Raw genomic sequence first — 19,926 nt, forward strand, 5'->3', positions numbered from 1 at the left:
TGCATTTTACATAGACAAATAAAATCGTATAATATAATCAAAATGAGGATGTTAATTTGATGTATGCCTTTTTGTGCTTCTTCGTTACATTTGTTGTTTTTATAGTGATTAAGATGATAACACAATGTTGACTGCTGTACCCCTATTTTTGACTTTTTTACCTATTGTGTCTGTTTGTTTTGTTCACGCATCGGTGACAATATAATGGAATTTCATGCGATTGTCATACAAGTGAGAGGTTTAGCTAGCTATAAAACCAGGTTCAATCCACCATTTTCTACATTTGAAAATGCCTGTACCAAGTCAGGAATATGACAGTTCTTGTCCATTCATTTTTGATGCGTTTTGTTATTCGATTTTGCCATGTTATTATGGACTTTCCGAATTGATTTTCCTCTGAGTTCAGTATTTTTGTGATTTTACTTTAACAAAATTTCCTTTCTAAAATCTTTCATTGCCAAATCACAATTCATTATTAATATAGCTTTTATTTTCTTTGATATATAACATCCTCTCTCATTCTCTGGAATGTTCTTTAATGACAGCAAGTATGCCATTGTATCCTTTTTCACTGGCAATTTGTTTCAGTGAGATACCATTATTTGTACACTTATTAATGTCTGCCTTGTTGTCCAGTAATACCTTTACTATCTCTATATGATTATTGTAACAAGCAACATACAAAGGAGATGCTCCGTTATCCATACACTTATTAATGTCTGCCTTGTTGTCCAGTAATACCTTTACTGTCTCTATAAGATTATTCTGACAAGCAATAAACAAAGGAGATGCTCCGTTATACATACACTTATTAATGTCTGCCTTGTTGTCCAGTAATATCTTTACTATATCTATATGATTATTCTGACAAGCAACATACAAAGGAGATGCTCCATTATCTCTACACTTATTAATGTCTGCCTTGTTGTCCAGTAATACCTTTACTATCTCTATATGATTATAGTAACAAGCAACATACAAAGGAGATTCTCCATCTTCTGTACACTTATTATTGTCTGCCTTGTTGTCCAGTAATACCTTTACTATCTCTATATGATTATAGTTACAAGCAACATACAAAGGAGATTCTCCATCTTCTGTACACTTATTATTGTCTGCCTTGTTGTCCAGTAATACCTTTACTATCTCTATATGATTATTCTGACAAGCAACATACAAAGGCGATGCTCCGTTATCTTTACACTTATTAATGTCTGCCTTGTTGTCCAGTAATATCTTTACTATCTCTATATGATCATTCTGACAAGCAATATACAAAGGCGATGCTCCGTTATCCATACACTTATTAATGTCTGCCTTGTTGTCCAGTAATACCTTTACTATCTCTATATGATTAATGTAACAAGCAACATACAAAGGAGATGCTCCGTTATCTTTACACTTATTAATGTCTGCCTTGTTATCCAGTAATATCTTTACTATCTTTATATGATCATTCTGACAAGCAATAAACAAAGGAGATCCTCCGTTATCCATACACTTATTAATGTCTGCCTTGTTGTCCAGTAATATCTTTACTATCTCTATATGATCATTCTGACAAGCAATATACAAAGGAGATGCTCCGTTATCTGTACACTTATTAATGTCTGCCTTTTTGTCCAGTAATATCTTTACTATCTCTATATGATCATTCTGACAAGCAATAAACAAAGGAGATCCTCCGTTATCTTTACACTTATTAATGTCTGCCTTGTTGTCCAGTAATATCTTTACTATCTCTATATGATCATTCAGACAAGCAATACACAAAGGAGATCCTCCCTTATCTTTACACTTATTAATGTCTGCCTTGTTGTCTAGTAATATCTTTACTATCTCTATATGATCATTCAGACAAGCAATAAACAAAGGAGATGCTCCGTTATACATACACTTATTAATGTCTGCCTTGTTGTCCAGTAATATCTTTACTATATCTATATGATTATTCTGACAAGCAACATACAAAGGAGATGCTCCATTATCTCTACACTTATTAATGTCTGCCTTGTTGTCCAGTAATATCTTTACTATCTCTATATGATCATTCTGACAAGCAATATACAAAGGAGATGCTCCGTTATCCATACACTTATTAATGTCTGCCTTGTTGTCTAGTAAGACCTTTACTATCTCTGTATGACCTTTAAATGCAGCTGCATACAAAGGACTCGCACCTGTACAGTTACACAGGTTAACACAAACACCATGGTTAATACACCAATGAATAAAAGGAATATCATCATACAAACAACATAGTATCAGTGCAGTACTTTTAGTGTTTACATCTATTTTCAGCGCCAATTGCCTCTGAAGTGATTTTTTACATTTTTTGAGATTACATAGGAATTTTTGTCTGAACTCTTGTATCTTAAAGTTGATATTCCTGAACACACAATTTACTTTATTAATTGACCAGTCATCAATCATTCTCTGCATATACATCTGATGGTATTTCGGTGGTACAATAGTAATAAACTGATCCATGTAATCTTTCCTTTCTAGTAAAAGTCTCTGCATAATGAAAACAGAATGTGCATTTCTGATTATACACTGGATCATATTTTGTCCAAAATAGTATGCAAGAAAGTCAAATAACTTATCATGTTTTGTTTTAAATATACCATGTTCTTTCTTTATAAAAGTGTGTTCAAGTGAGTTTAGTTCATCAAGTAGAACAAGTCGTGATGTGCCTCTGTCCAATCTGCATGCCTCACATGTTTCCTTAATGATCTTTCTTGTTTCTACATTTATCTCTTCTGAAAACATTTTCTCCTCTAAGTTGTTGTTAAACATAACACACAAAGCCATTGCACAGTATTTTCTATAATGACCTTTTTCATTAAGCTTGTTAATTTCAGTTTCGTATACCGAAAATGGGTTTTTGAAGAATTCTGTTATATTGACCTCGGGACTTTCATTATACAATTTACAGAGAAGTGGAAAGAAATCATATAAATTACAGTACTGAATGATCTCTGATGCTTTTGTTTTCAGATATATTTCTGCTATTGACGTTTTCTCTGTCTCTGATAAACACAAATCTTTTGTCAGTAGGTTACAAACAGATGTCCTGAAAATGGATAAAGATTCAAACTTTTCGTCCTGGTACACTTGTAATCGACATGCGACAATAATTTTTGTTAATTTGTTTTCAATCAACATCTTTATTTGTTCCATAACTGATTCCCAATTGTCAAGGTCGGACTGGTTTATGGAATAAGTCCCACAAAAGTTATCAATTACAAACAGTGTTTTCTGATTTGGATTATTAAACTGGATAATATCATTTGGATTAGTAACTGGTAGTACATCATACCCTTCTTTTTCTTTCATTTTTAACGCCACATGATGTAAAATGGATGTCTTTCCAACACCAGAACTAGCTGTAATAGTGAGACAACTGTTTTCCTTAATACCTTTCAAAACACATTTCGCAGCTCTGGTTTCAACAAAGTTATCAGCATTCTTCTGCCACTTATCCAACTGCTTACTAATTTGCTCTGAAACATCAAGGAGTAAATTATTACAAAAGATAATTTAAAAAAACAATAAAATATTAACGCTCAACATGTATTCCATCAACTTTGTATTTACTAATTTGTGACTCAGAATGCCTCAGATGATGGTAAATGCATAATGCATTAAGTGATGGGAGCAATATTATTTCTGTTCTGCTTAATTTGATTAATAAAATTGAGAATGGAAATGGGAAATGTGTCAAAGAGACTGAATTGTAAATTGAAAGTCTTAAAGATAACAGTCTTACAATCTTACTAGGTACCGGTATCACTAAACTTTACATCATCAATGATTTAGTGACTACATCAAAAGTTCAATGTAGGATAAAAAACTTAATTCACATAGTTTTATCACTAAAAATTTCTAGTGAATATACACTTCGACATATTATGTTCTCATTTACTAAAAGTTTCATGAAATTCTGTTGTTCGTTTTCACAGGAGTTTTGATGAAAAACTGTTATATCAGTACAGTCCAAATTTTAAGTTCATTAGGGTATAACTCCTAGAAAATAGATTTGAATCATAATTTCTGTGGATATGCACATCTACATAGTGTGTCCTCATTAACTCCAAAGTTTCATAAAATTCTGCAGTGTGGTTTTATAGGAGTTGTGATGACACACTGTTGCAACAGTATATGCCAAAGTGCTAAGTTTAAAGGGGAATAACACCTATAAAAAAATTTAATCATATATTGACCAACCTTAGAAACGCAACACCAATTTTCTAAATTATTTTCAAAAAATAGTAAAATATAAATGGGGAATGTGTCCATGGGACACAGATGATGCCCCCGCTTGCATATCATCATAAAGGGACATAACTCAAGAACTGTAACAGTGACGCTACCCAATTGTGTACTTAATCTGAGTTTGGTAATAAGCATTGTTTATAAGTTTCATAACATTTATTTGAGGCAAATTTAAGTTAGAGAACAGTAACGAACTTTTCAGCAATTTTGTCCATTTGTAAAGGGGCATAACTCTAAAACGGTTAAAGTAACGCCACCAAAATTCAAATTTGATTTGTGTTTTGTGGTAATAAGCATTGTGTATAAGTTTCATAACATTTGGTTCTGGCAAACTAAAGTTAGAGAACAGAAACGAAAAATTCAACAATTTTTCCATTTGTACAATGTTGTAAAGGGGCATAACTCTAGAACGGTAAAAGTGAGGCCAACAAAAAACAAACTTGATCTGTATTTTGTGGTAATAAGCCTTAATCATTATTTCATAACATTTGGTTGAGGCAAACTAAAGTTAGAGAATGGAAACCAATTTTGGGACGTACATACAGAGGGACAAGGGTAAAACTTAATGCCGTTTCACAAATGATATCGGATATGTTCCTTACATTGTAACTACAATCCCCTTCCCGTTCATGAATGTGACCTACCGAACTAGACTATTTACCAGACTTGTTATCACATAAGCAACACGACGGGTGCCACATGTGGAGCAGGATCTGCTTACCCTTCCGGAGCATCTGAGATCACCCCTAGTTTTTGGTGGGGTTCGTGTTGTTTATTCTTTAGTTTTATATGTTGTTTCATGTGTACTATTGTTTGTCTGTTTGTCTTTTTCATTTTTAGCCATGGCGTTGTCAGTTATTTTCAATTTATGAGTTTGACTGTCCCTTTGGTATCTTTCATCCCTCTTTAAATGCCCCCTCTGATTAAGATTTATTCAACACAAAAAACATGTTGTCTCACTTTATTTTGAGACAATGACAACAAATATACTAATAGGAATTCACTTGCCAAAACTTGGTTATAAAGTTATCAAACACAAAACCAATAAAAATTGGGAGCGAACGTGTAGGGTAAGAAAGTGAAAGAGCGCGAACGTGATCGGGTGCGAACGCAAACGGGCGCAAACGGACCCTAATTCCCTCTGCGACGGCGGGGCATAAATATTATTTGTTTTGTTATTCACGACAGCTATACATCTATCTGGTGAGTTAAAATCAATTATTTTCTTACCGGAGTAAGCCAGGTAATTTAGGGATGAGGGGAGCATGAAATGTTTCACGATGGATGGCGGGTAGCTGAATAAATTTTAAACCGGTTTTTATTGTCCTAAAGATCTGTTACATCCTTTGCCTTCCTTTAACCAATTGAACTTTTTGGGATTTCGGAATGCGGTGACTCAGTGATGAAAATCGTAATCAAGCCATTGGAATGTTTACAGACAGGAATAAGTCAACATGCTATTTCAAGACAATTTAATGTTAGCAACTCAACAAGAAGGCTTTTATGTCAACGCTACATATTAACAGGAGCAGTTAAAGATCGTCCAAGTCCCAGACAACCGCAAATAACGACGCTGCACCAACAAAATGCCATCATACTATGCCATTTGCAGAATCGTTTCACGACAGCAATCTCAGCCGCAAACCAAATTCTTGGACGCCATGGCAGAACAAATAATGCTAAAACAGTGTCCCGTATACTGAAATGTCGTCAAATTCACTGTAGGAGGCTCTATAAAGGACTGATAGACAAAATCAACAACAATGGGCCAGGCAACACCTGCAGTGGTAGAGAATCGTGTGGCGTGTTCCGATGGAATACAGTTCAATGTCAGTTTTGCAGACGGTAGAACGAGAATCTACAGAAGAGAAAATGAATGCGACGCAGATAACTGTGTTCCTATACATGACAGATTTGGTGGCGGAGGTGTAATGGTATGGGGCTCTATTAACACCAATTTCTTGATACGGTTGGTTATTGTCAATGGCACATTAAAAGCTAGACGCTATATTGATGAAATTTTGCAGCCAGTTGTCGTTCCAGCTATGACGTTTTGGACAGTTCAATCAATTAACATTCCAACATGATAATGGGCGTGCGCTTACCGCTAGATTGACTCAAAACTTCATGAATTTGAATGGGGTAGATGTTTTTGCATGATCTGCTCTTTAGAAGCTATCCTACGATACAACAGTGGCCACACCCGATACTGAAGATCTAAAACCAGACTGTAAGTGTTAACCACAGTACTTCAACAAGGAACATTACGTCATTGGGTTTTCGATTGACTAAATTTTGTATGTAATGTTGAAAGATTGATTAAGTATTCGTATATACCATGAATTTGTGTAATATATTATTAATTTAATTTAAACACGTCTCATTTATTTAGGTGTTGGGTTTCTAAAGTCCGTAAGTATAATTTCCTGTCAATATGCACATCTACATAGTATGTTCTAATTAACTACAAAGTTTCATGAAATTATACAGTGTGGTTCAGAGAAGTTGTGATGACAAGAACATGACTAAAGAACTGACGAACAGACAGAAGGGTCAGAAACATCATACCACATCTTCTTATATCTATTAGATTCAGCATATCAAAGAACCGCAAGAATACATTTCTTTTTTTAAATCAAAGTTTAATTTTGGACCCTGATTAGGAAAACAAGATTGTACACGCTGAAATGTCTCGCCTTCTATACTGTTACGCCCCGGTGATTTGAAAGATGATATTTTACCGTGGTCTTCGTTCCACACTTGATACACGCAGATGTCCGTTGTTGTGTTCTGATTCGTAATTTACAGAAGAAATAGCTAACTTTGACCTTATATTATATGCTGACTTCTTTAAATCTATATATCGACTCTATTTATATGTGTAATTATTCATTTTGTATTTGTTTATACTTAGTTTCAGTATAGCGCGCCAAATGTAACGTAACGTGTTCTTGTTTATGAAGAACTTGTGTATTACGTCACACGTTGTATAAAATAAGGAACGCATGTTCCTACGTTGAGATTCTCTCCAACAACCTCCATGCAGTTAGCAGTCTCTCTTAAATGCAGTGCACCAAGTAGATTTGTTACACCAAGTAAAGTTGCTTGGTGAAAGTATTAAAATGCAGTGCACCAAGTAGATTCATGCACCAAGTAATGCAGTGCACCAAGTAGATTTTCCTGCACCAAGTATGAGAGTTTTTAGAAGCAGTGCACCAAGTAGAATTGCATGCACCGAGTACGCTGAGTATTCAAGTTGAATGCAGTGCACCAAGTAGATTTGCTGCACCGAGTACGCTGAGTATTTGAATGCCGTGCACCAAGTAGATCTTTTTGCACCGAGCAATTGTTTTATTAATCTTAGTGCAAGTAATGCACCTTGCCGTATTACTTATTGTATATAATTATTAACGTATTTTGTTTCTTGAACCGCTGTATTTGATGTATTGTTTAAATAGAAATAATACAATTTATGAACTTCCATTATGATCTTTATTATTAATTCCTTCACCGGAGGCCCACAAAGGTAAATACGGGTGTATATCCTGACAGAAAACCCCGGAACGTTACACTGGTGTCAGAAGTGGGATTATAAATTTTTATTCATAAAAAAAAATTATCTGGTGAAGTTTGAAAAATAAAATCATTTTAAAATGGATGATTCCTTGCAGTCTGATATAATTCAATTTAATCCAACTGATAGATCATCAATTGCTAGTGATGATACAGTGGAGAATATTACACATGCAGAGAGAACAAGTTCGCAGAGTTCTTACGAGTCTACTCAAACAGACAATCAATCTAATAGTTTACCAGCTATTTCACCTGCAGTAGGAGACATATTTGAATCACTCACAAATCAGATAAGAGATACATTTCATATGGTGACACAACAAAATGCAGCAAATCTTTCTATGATGGAAGAGAGATTTCAAAATCAAATCACACAGTTGAAAGAAGAAATATTTAATTTAAGAAAAGAGTTTGATAAACAAAAGTCTAAATCTGATCAAATTCAATCTGAAAGATCAGAAATTATTGTTCCAGAAGCTGAAATTATAAAAACACATGCAGTACAAGAACAAAAACCGCTCCAGAATACAACATGTACACCTTCAATTTCTGAAACATGCAGTTATCAAAACTACAATAATAGTCAAAATACTAGGGGTATGCAATCTCATCCAAGTTATCATGCTGGTGTTGCACAAAAACACAAAGTTAATATGAAACCACAACCTTATGATGGTACTGATGATATAGAAGAATATCTGAGTCAGTTTCAAATTTTAGCTGAAGTGAATAGTTGGGACTATAGTGCAATGTCACTCTGTCTGGCTAGCAGTTTGAAAGGTGGCGCTAGAGCTATTTTAAATGAATTAAATGAGTTTAAAAGGCGAGATTTTGATAGCCTAGTTGATGCCCTTCATAATAGATTTGGTTCAGTTCATAGGTCTGAGATATTCAGAGCTCAATTACAGACTAAAGTAAGAAAAGATGATGAATCTCTATCTTCCCTCAGTCAAGATATTAAAAAAATGACTCGCTGTGCTTATCCTGGTGCCCCTTCCTCTGTAACAGATATACTGGCTTTGGATCGGTTTATAGATTCATTAAATGACCCTGAAATGCGTCTTAGAATACGAGAGTCAAGGCCTAAAAATATCAATGAAGCAGAAATCTTAGCTATAAGATATGATACTTTTAACCAAGCAGATAGAATAAGGTATCATAGCTTAAATAATGCTGTCACTGGAACGTCTGTCGAGTCAAAGAATAAATGCTTTCGCTGTGGTGAAAAAGGACATGTCAGAAAAGCTTGCCCTTATAGAGAATAACTTAAAAGTTATAAATATTGTTTTCGTATACTAGTACTATGTTTTAATTTTCATGTTTTAAAATGTTTTAAAATGTTTATTCTTGAATGTAATGCAGAAATATGCTGAAATGTAGAAACAAAAGCTCGCTGAATTGTTCAATTTAGTTGTTGGTGTCTTCCTGTCATCTAATGCTGTCGAAGTAAAATTTGCAAGAATTAGTAGTAGTCCTAACTACCGCTACCAAATAATAATACACGCAGAAATTGTTAAATGTCATTGTAAGTATACCCGATGCGGAAATAATAGCACAAGTCAAGCTCCATGAGTAAAAAATGAGGCCATGGAACCAGACAAATTTTATGCTATTGTATCGGAAGTAAGTTACATAGACTAAATACAAGTCAATGAATGGTTTGTTAGTAATTCTTGTCGCTGATATATTCATGTTATCATGAATTAGAATAATGGTTTGCTGTTGTATTTTGTAAGTTATCCTGTGACAGAAAATGTCTGTGGAAAAACTTATATATGTTAAGGGTTTTACTTGTACGTCCTGTGATGAATATCTGTGGAGTACCGGTGATTTTGTATGTGTATATTCTGTGATCGAGTATCTGTGAAATACCATATTTTAGGAGCAGTATAGTCCTGTGACTGGTATATTGTCTGTGGTATGCTGTTGCTTATGTTGTTTTTGAAGTCGGTTCCTGTGACGAAAGAATGTCTGTGGAAGACTTATATATTTTAAGGGTGTTACCCGTACGTCCTGTGATGAGAATATCTGTGGAGTATTGGTGATTTTTAGTATGGTCCTGTGACTGGTATATTGTCTGTGGAATACTATTGCTTATTTGGATATCGAATTGTAATATCAGCGACTGGATTTAAGTATATATTTTGTTTATGTGCAAACCATAACAAGAATTGTACATATAAACTGATTTTAACTAGACTTGAAGCGGCGAGTCAACCATTTCATGAATATCACTAAAAAACTTGTACAGCTTTAACATTTTATTGAACTTTGATATCAACATAGAACTGATTATCTCACCACAAGAGGGATATATGTTATCGAATCATATTAAACATTTTACAGAAGACAATGAACAGGAAGAGGAAGACGGTCTGAAGAGTGGAAATACCTGCATGGTTGAATGATGGATTATTATATTTCTATTTCTATGAAGTGTTTCTTACTAAACATTATTGTTTTATCTTACACCAAGAGACTTACGAAGTGAGACTTTTTGTGTTTATTTTATATTAAATCATTAAATGACATCTGCATGACATACATACTCTCATATTTGAGGACAAATCCTTTTAATATAAGGAAGGGGGTAGTGTTACGCCCCGGTGATTTGAAAGATGATATTTTACCGTGGTCTTCGTTCCACACTTGATACACGCAGATGTCCGTTGTTGTGTTCTGATTCGTAATTTACAGAAGAAATAGCTAACTTTGACCTTATATTATATGCTGACTTCTTTAAATCTATATATCGACTCTATTTATATGTGTAATTATTCATTTTGTATTTGTTTATACTTAGTTTCAGTATAGCGCGCCAAATGTAACGTAACGTGTTCTTGTTTATGAAGAACTTGTGTATTACGTCACACGTTGTATAAAATAAGGAACGCATGTTCCTACGTTGAGATTCTCTCCAACAACCTCCATGCAGTTAGCAGTCTCTCTTAAATGCAGTGCACCAAGTAGATTTGCTACACCAAGTAAAGTTGCTTGGTGAAAGTATTAAAATGCAGTGCACCAAGTAGATTCATGCACCAAGTAATGCAGTGCACCAAGTAGATTTTCCTGCACCAAGTATGAGAGTTTTTAGAAGCAGTGCACCAAGTAGAATTGCATGCACCGAGTACGCTGAGTATTCAAGTTGAATGCAGTGCACCAAGTAGATTTGCTGCACCGAGTACGCTGAGTATTTGAATGCCGTGCACCAAGTAGATCTTTTTGCACCGAGCAATTGTTTTATTAATCTTAGTGCAAGTAATGCACCTTGCCGTATTACTTATTGTATATAATTATTAACGTATTTTGTTTCTTGAACCGCTGTATTTGATGTATTGTTTAAATAGAAATAATACAATTTATGAACTTCCATTATGATCTTTATTATTAATTCCTTCACCGGAGGCCCACAAAGGTAAATACGGGTGTATCATCCTGACAAGAGAACCCCGGAACGTTACAATACTAATCATTGATATTATGTTGATAGTCCTAAGTATAAAGCTAAGCTTTATTACAACTGTCACATAAACTTAACATTAACCAAGATAACTAAACAAAGACCAATGAACCTTGAAAATAAGGTCAAGGTCAGATGAACCATGCCAGGCAGACAAGTACAGCTAACAATGCTTCTATACAACACATATAGTTGACCCATTACTGATAGTTTAAGAAAAATAGACCAAAACACAAAAACTTAACACTGTGCAATGAACTGTGAAAATGAGGTCACAGTCAAATAAAACCTGCGCGACTGACATAAAGATCATAAAATATTTCCATACACCAAATATAGTTGACCTATGGCATATAGTATTAGATAAAAAGACCAAAACTCAAAAACTTAACTTTGACCACTGAACTATGAAAATGAGGTCAAGGTCACATGACATCTGCCCGCTAGACATGTATAGCTTACAATCATTCCATACAACAAATATAGTAGACCTATTGCATATAGTATGAGAAAAACAGACCAAAACACAAAAATTTAACTATAACCACTGAACCATGAAAATGTGGTCAAGGTCAGATGACACCTGCCAGTTGGACATGTACACCTTACAGTCCTTCCATAGACTGAATATGCTAGCCCTATTGCTTATAGTATCTGAGATATGGACTTGACCACCAAAACTTAACCTTGTTCACTGATCCATGAAATGAGGTCGAGGTCAAGTGAAAACTGTCTGACAGACATGAGGACCTTGCAAGGTACGCACATATCAAATATAGTTATCCTATTACTTATAATAAGAGAGAATTCAACATTACAAAAAATTTGAACTTTTTTTCAAGTAGTCACTGAACCATGAAAATGAGGTCAAGGTTATTGGACATGTAACTGACGGAAACTTCGTAACATGAGGCATCTATATACAAAGTATGAAGCATCCAGGTCTTCCACCTTCTAAAATATAAAGCTTTTAAGAAGTGAGCTAACACCGCCGCCACCGCCGCCGCCACCGCCGCCGCCGTCGGATCACTATCCCTATGTCGAGCTTTCTGCAACAAAAGTTGCAGGCTCGACAAAAAACCAGAAAACTTGGCCCAAAATATGACCAGATGCTCCGCAGGGCGCAGCTTTATACGACCGCATAGGTTGAACCCTAAACGGTTGGGGCAAGTATGGACACAACATTCAAGCTGGATTTAGCTCTAAATTTGAATTGTGATTAAATAGTTGACACAGCATAGGTTTTGGACACAGAATGAATGTGGTCTAATGAACTTAAAATAATTTTTTTGTCTTTGAGCAATCACTATGCTGTTGAATATTAATCCTCTCAAAAAAATGTTTGAAGAAATTTTCTTTTTATTTATGAAATCTGAAATGAGAAAAATTAACCCCCCCCACCCATTTTTTTTCACATCCCCCTTTCCCTTCTTTCAAAACTGATCTCAATTCAAATTTCTAAAGGAGTTTTCAACAATAACTACTCATTTAAATACATCATAAAATATTAAAATGTAACAAAAAGTGCTTGTTATCACTGAATGGTAAAGAGTGTTTTAATTTATCAGTTGGTAGTAAAAGTGAATATACATTGTGCATTGTATAAAACAATAATTTAAGTTGATTCAACTACTATTCTGGACAAAGAAAGATAACTCCAATCAATTGAAAATTTCTTGCTATTGCACAATATTGTGCAATTAGATATTTCTTGCTATTGCGCAATACTGTGCAATTGAAAATACTTGCTATTGCACAATACTGTGCAATTGAAGATTTCTTGCTATTGCACAATACTGTGCAATTGAACATTTTTTGCTATTGCACAATACTGTGCAATTGAAGATTTCTTGCTATTGCTGAATACTGTGCAATTGAAAATTTCTTGCTATTGCACAATACTTAATATAATAATTTTGGATCCTGATTTGAACCAACTTGAAAACTGGGCCCATAATCAAAAATCTCAGTTCATGATTAAATTCAGCATATCAAAAAAGCCAAAGAATTCAATTTTTATTAAAATCAAACTTAGTTTAATTTTGGACCCTTTGGTATTTAATGTAGACCAATTTGAAAACGGAACTAAAAATTAAGAATCTACATACACAGTTAGATTTGGCATATCAAAGAACCCCAATTATTCAATTTTTGATGAAATCAAACAAAGTTTAATTTTGGACCCCAATTTGAACCAACTTGAAAACTGGGCCAATAATCAAAAATCTAAGTACATTTTTAGATTCAGCATATCAAAGAACCCCAAGGATTCAATTTTTGTTAAAATCAAACTAAGTTTAATTTTGGACCCTTTGGACCTTAATGTAGACCAATTGGAAAACGGACCAAAAATTAAGAATCTACATACACAGTTAGATCTGGCATATCAAAGAACCCCAATTATTCAATTTTTGATGAAATCAAACAAAGTTCAATTTTGGACCCTTTGGGCCCCTTATTCCTAAAAACCTGTTGGGGCCAAAACTCCCAAAATCAAACCCAACCTTCCTTTAGTGGTCACAAACCTTGTGTTTAAATTTCAAAGATTTCTATTTACTTATACTAAAGTTATGGTGCAAAAACCAAGAATAATGCTTACTTGGGCCCCTTTTTGACCCCTAATTCCTAAACTGTTCAGACCTCAACTCCCAAAATCAATCCCAACCTTCCTTTTGTGGTCATAAACCTTGTGTTTAAATTTCATTGATTTCTATTCACTTATACTAAAGATATTGTGAGAAAACCAAGAATAATGCTTATTTGGGCCCTTTTTTGGCCCCTTATTCCTAAACTGTTTGAACTAAAACTCCCAAAATCAATCCCAACCTTCCTTTTGTGGTCATAAACCTTGTGTCAAAATTTCATAGATTTCGATTTACTTAAACTAAAGCTATAGTGCGAAAACCAAGAAAATGCTTATTTGGGCCCTTTTTGACCCCTAATTCCTAAAATTTTGGGACCAAAACTCCCAAAATCAATCCCAACCTTCCTTTTGTGGTTATAAACCTTGTGTTAAAATTTCATAGATTTCTATTCACTTTTACTAAAGTTAGAGTGCGAAAACTAAAAGTATTTGAACGACGACGACGACGACGACGCCAACGTGATAGCAATATACGACGAAAAATTAAAATTTTTGCGGTCGTATAAAAATATAAAACATGTCAAAGAACCATAAGATTTCAATTTTTGTTAAAATATAATTAAAGTTCAATTTTGGACCCTGTGGACCTGTATGTAGATCAATTTGAAAACAGGGAACAAACTCAAAAATCTAAATTCACGCTTAGATTCAGCATATTATAGAACCACATGAATTTAACTTTTTATGAAATTTTGGACCATTTGAACCTTAATGTGTAACATTTTGAAAATAGGGCCCAAAATTATAACATCGAAATACAATGTTAGATTCGGCATATCATACATTTGTCATAGAACACAACTTATTTAGTTTTTGGTAAAAACAAACAAAGTTTAATTGTGGAATATTTGACCCTCAATGTCGACCAATTTGAGAAAGGAGCCCCAACATTGGAAATCAAAATACATGGGCAAAATCAACATATCAAAGAACCCAAGGAAGTCAATGTTTGATGAAATCAAACAAAATTTAATCTTGGACCCTGATTTGTACCAACTAGTAAAACTTGGTGCAACATCAAAAACCGTTATTTAAGTTTTGTTAAAATATAACTTAGTTTAATTTTGGACCCTTTGGACCTTAATATGGACTTATTTGAAAACCGGTACTGAAATCAAAAATCTAAACAAACAGCTAGATTCAGCATATTAAAGAACCCAAGGAATTCAATAATTGACAAAATCAAACTAAAGTTTAATTTAGGACACTTTGGACCTTTTTTTACCAATTTGAAAACGGACCAAAGAGTAAATTTATAAGTCTAGATACGGTTAAATTAAACATATCAAAGAAAAATGTAAATTTTTTTACAAACCTCTCCCTTTTTTATAAAATATCTTTTCCCATTTCAAATTTTGTTAAAAATACAAGTCAATTATCATGTTAATAAGTTCTGCTTTAGGGTTGGTAGTTAAAAAACTAAATTGAATACATATTTTGTACCTCTTCTATTCCATGGAACTGGATCCTCATAAGTAGATTTGAGCTTTTTCACATCCACCTTTACATTTATTTGATCTAGCTCTAACCTATTCACATCTTTTTTAAATCTCTTCGCCTGCTGATTTGATACATTTTGTTTGTGCTGTAACAAATTATAGGATCTTTTCAAATTTGCTTGGCGAAACGTTAACATCTTCATGTCTTTCTTAGATTGGTCATGATCTAATTTTATCTTTTTTATATCTTGTTTTACTTCTGTATCAAGTGTTTCATGTGTTTGTTTAATTAATTCAATGTCTCGTAATATTTCTTGGCTTGACATGTCCAGTGGTTTTGTCATCAACTGATCACATTCTTGTTTCATTGCATTCCCTCCTATTCTAAGAACAGCCTTGAAAAGAAAACAAACTAGTTGTCTATGTAAGTTTAACATTTTGTTTTGCGAAAATAACATTACATAAGCATGATAAGGCCACACTTAAAAATATTTTGGTTTGCCCAAACCCTACCCAAAGGTTGAGACAGTGGGTAGGTAGGTATAGGCATTTCCTTTTTTTCCACAAAAAGAAATTGAAGCACAGATGTTTATTAGTCTTCATGCTTATTTGATTAAAAAAAAAACTTCTTCAAATTAGGACAATAAAAGAATTTGAGTAGGCAGATTTTTCCTGGGTAGGTAGGGTTAGGGCAAACAAATCTATTCTTTGTTATGGCATAAACTGCTTGATAAAGGGATATTGGGATGAATTGTCTCATTGGCAATCATACCACATCTTCTCTTTATATTCATACACAGGTTTCCTTGGAAGAATGAAAAGAAGCAAGCTTCAATATTTAACTTTACATTCCCTTAATAACTATACAGCTAATGTCCTCTCACTAAATAATTAAAAGTTTGGGAATAGTTTAATGCATCTATCCCATCGAACTTGAAATAAAGCAAACAAAACATTCAGTAAATAGATATAAGAATTCTGCCTCATATCTTGATTTACATCTAGAAAATTAACAATGAGAAAAATAAAACTTTTAGACAGAAGTGATGATTTTAGTTTCCAATTGTGAACATTCCATTCTAATGTAGCAACATTCCAACAGCGCCTGCATATGTAGTACATGTATATACTGTATCTCATTGATACAAATTAACAATATTATCCCAGAGTTTGCATTTCCTATCATGATTTCCTCAATAAAAGCTTGTTGCTTAATACAAGGAAGCTATTGAACAATGTTGAAACAAGAATACAAAGAAGTAAAACTGAAATCATATTTTCCAAAACTGTTAAAAGTGCCATCCCATTATGGTTGAGTCTGATTGGTCGATATCATTATTGAATTTATGTTTCACGGAAGACAATGGATATGTTTCATTTGTTTTAATAACCGTCCTGTTAACATTTCCTTGAATGTGACCCACCAATTTAGACTTATCATGAGCAACACAACAGGTGTCATATGTGAAACAGGGTCTGGTCACCATTCTAGAATACATTAGATCACCCCTTGATTAGGGTGAGGTTCATGTTGTCCTGTTTTTTTGAGTTTTCTAGGTTGTGTTTTGTGTATAGTTGTTTGTGTGTTGGTGATTGATCACTTTTTGTCTGGGTTTTTTTTCCACTTATGAGGTTTAAATTTATTTAAGGAATGACTGTAATATTTTTTCTGTCTATGAAGAAATAACATAAAAAATTTGGTGCACACTGAATAACGCGCGTAGCTGGTTTTTTTAACAGTGTGCACAACATTTGTTAATGTTATTTCGAATAGACAGAAAAAATATTACAGTCATTTCTTATAATTTAATTCTAAATTCCATTTTAAACCGTAGAAAGCCTTGAAAAAACGTTGATGACGTCATGATCACATGACTAAATTATGTCTATGGGCTGATAACAAAATAACGTCAGCCAATCAGAAGACGCGTTACATCCAAAATTAATTTATATACATATATCCTCTGGTTAACAGAAAGACAGATAGAAAGGACAAAAAAGCATACCCCTTGCAAGTTTGTTGTGTGTGTAGGATATAATTACCCTAATTATGTTCATTATTTCAGAATGACTGTATTATGTAGTACATGTAGTTTCTCATTGACATTAAACCCACATCTCTCCTTTTTAATCTTTATTATACGTATATAGCTAAACAACAATGAGATGGGAGCCATCTCTGTGAACATTGATGTCAATAACGTGTGGTCACAAATTTGTATGAATAAGACCTGATATGAAGCACCTTTTAAAGTTATATAGAGCGGACACAATTTGTTAGGGACGGACACACCAACAGACAGACCTTTGACAGAGGAAATTGTATATACATCATTTCACATTCTAGTGTTTGGTCAAGTATAAACTTTGTAATCATAACTGTTCGCAAGATGTAGAGAAGACATGATCTGTCCCTTAAGACATGGGGTTTTCAACTGAAACCAAAAATTTTGACCTTGACCTTTGATATAGCAAGTTCTATATACATTACTAAGATGTAACAGTAAGTTTCTATAGTGTTTAACTATACATGTAGGTTCTACTTTCATGAATATGTTTTTAATTTGATAGATGTTTTTGTGCTTTTTTGTAAAATTGTTTTTTTTTTAGATTGTAACACAGTGATGACTGCTGTACCCATATTTTGACTATTTTATTTATTATGTCTATTTTGATCACGCATCGTTGTAGATATATCAGAATTTGATGAGACTGTCATACAAATGAGTGCTATAAAACCAGGTTCAATCCACCATTTTCTACATTTGAAAATGCCTGTACCAAGTCAGGAATATGACAGTTGTTGTCCATTCTTTTGATGTGTTTTGTCATTTGATTTTGCCATGTGATTAGGAACTTTCCGATTGAATTATCCTCGGAGTTCAGTTTTTTTGTGATTTTACTTTTTTCATCACTTATATCCTTCAAAGCTGTGGTAAATAATGTGCAATCTATCTTGCCATCATTAAGATGTGACATTAAGTTTCTATAATGTTTCAGTGTTCTCCCCAGGCCGTTTTAGCACAGCGCTGTTCAGCACTATCATAATTTACCGCAGTGGTATTGGGCAGACCGCAGCGCTATCCAATCAAAATTCAGCGCTATTGTTTTTGAATTTTCAAACTTCCGGTATTATTTTGTACACATTGTTTAGTTGTAGGTTTTACTTACGTCACTTATATCCTTCCAAGCTGTAGTGAATAATGTGCCATCTACCTTGCCCTCATCAAGATGTGCCAGTAAGTTTCTATAGTGTTTAATTCTGGCTAAATCTGATGCAGGTGTTGTTTCTGTAGTAACAGGTAGTTGGTCATATCCATTTACCGGAAGAACCAAGGGCACGTTTGGCAGGTTCCTCAGTAATGCTATCATCAGTGTCACATCAAAAGTCTTAGAATCTGTGATACCTGCTAACAGAACAAATGGTATTGAAGAATATTTTGTTAATTTTTGAAACTGTCTTTGAATTTTTAGACCAAGCAATCATCATGAAATCAAATAACAAATAAAGTTTTTATACTTTACCAAAATGTGAATTACCATGTCAATACATACATGTATAATATTTTATTATTTGAGTTTTAATATATCCGATAACTATCTAAAGTTATTAAAATCAATAAAGTGTTTCTACAACAAGGCATATCAATTTGATTTTATGTAAATTATCTGTTTATAAACAATGAATTTTTTGAAACACTGAAGTATGTTTTACACCAGGCGTGGTTATTGGCACAATTTTTCAGATTTTTAATTTATGTTAAATGCTCTGCAACATTGTATTTCATTTTACGTCCTACTGATTTGATATGAGCACACTGATGACTCTTTTCTGGGAAAAAAACATGCATCTAGCATATTCCAAACAATTATGCAAAATTTTGCTGGAAAAGACAATTGAAGTTGCTAAAAAACATTTGAAAATTGCTTAACTTGTAGTGAGACTGACTTTATAGCAAATTCTTTAATATATATATAATGTTCATTGATGCAAAGATATGGTTTGTATAATGATGATGATTGTTGGCTGCTTAATGTCCAGCGGCAAATTGATTTACATATTCAGGACACAGACGTTAATTTTACATAAATATCAACCCTGCTTCGTACAAGACCGACACGCTGAGGCAGATTTTTAGCATGCTACATTGTAGTTCATAAGGTAACATTTCACAGGAAGACATGTGACCTTGCAGTGACAAATAATTCTGACCCCCAGGCAAACCAGTCTTTGTTCTTACTCCTTAATGCCATGTACAAAGACGAGAAGCAGCAAATACCAATTGTTAAGCCTTTGTTTTGATTTGGACAAGGTTCAAACCCACGACCTCCTGAAGTTGAGTCTAACACTCTACCCCAAGATCACCTTAGGCAAATATTTGGTTTTGAATTTGATTATACAATTATCGAAACAAGATAGTGTAATCCATTAAACAGTTTAAGGGGACAACCATTTGATATTCTAAAGGGGGGGGGGGGGCAGGAGGATTTTGAAAATGAATAACTATCATCCTTGATAATCACAAAAATAA

At 33.7% G+C, this 19,926-nt stretch overlaps 1 protein-coding gene across 1 annotated transcript; it reads right to left on the reverse strand.

Moving 5' to 3' along the window:
• Window positions 1-428: 428 nt before the first annotated feature.
• Window positions 429-15,786, reverse strand: LOC143049704 (uncharacterized). The gene is made up of 2 exons (XM_076223374.1): window positions 15,399-15,786; window positions 429-3,506 (listed from the first exon to the last, which is right to left on the reverse strand). The coding sequence occupies exons 1-2, from the start codon at window positions 15,760-15,762 to the stop codon at window positions 517-519; spliced, it is 3,354 nt and encodes a 1,117-aa protein (XP_076079489.1). The 5' UTR covers window positions 15,763-15,786; the 3' UTR covers window positions 429-516.
• Window positions 15,787-19,926: the final 4,140 nt, after the last annotated feature.

Source organism: Mytilus galloprovincialis, chromosome 10 (genome assembly GCF_965363235.1).
Source record: "Mytilus galloprovincialis chromosome 10, xbMytGall1.hap1.1, whole genome shotgun sequence".
In the NCBI taxonomy this organism is placed as follows: domain Eukaryota; kingdom Metazoa; phylum Mollusca; class Bivalvia; order Mytilida; family Mytilidae; genus Mytilus; species Mytilus galloprovincialis.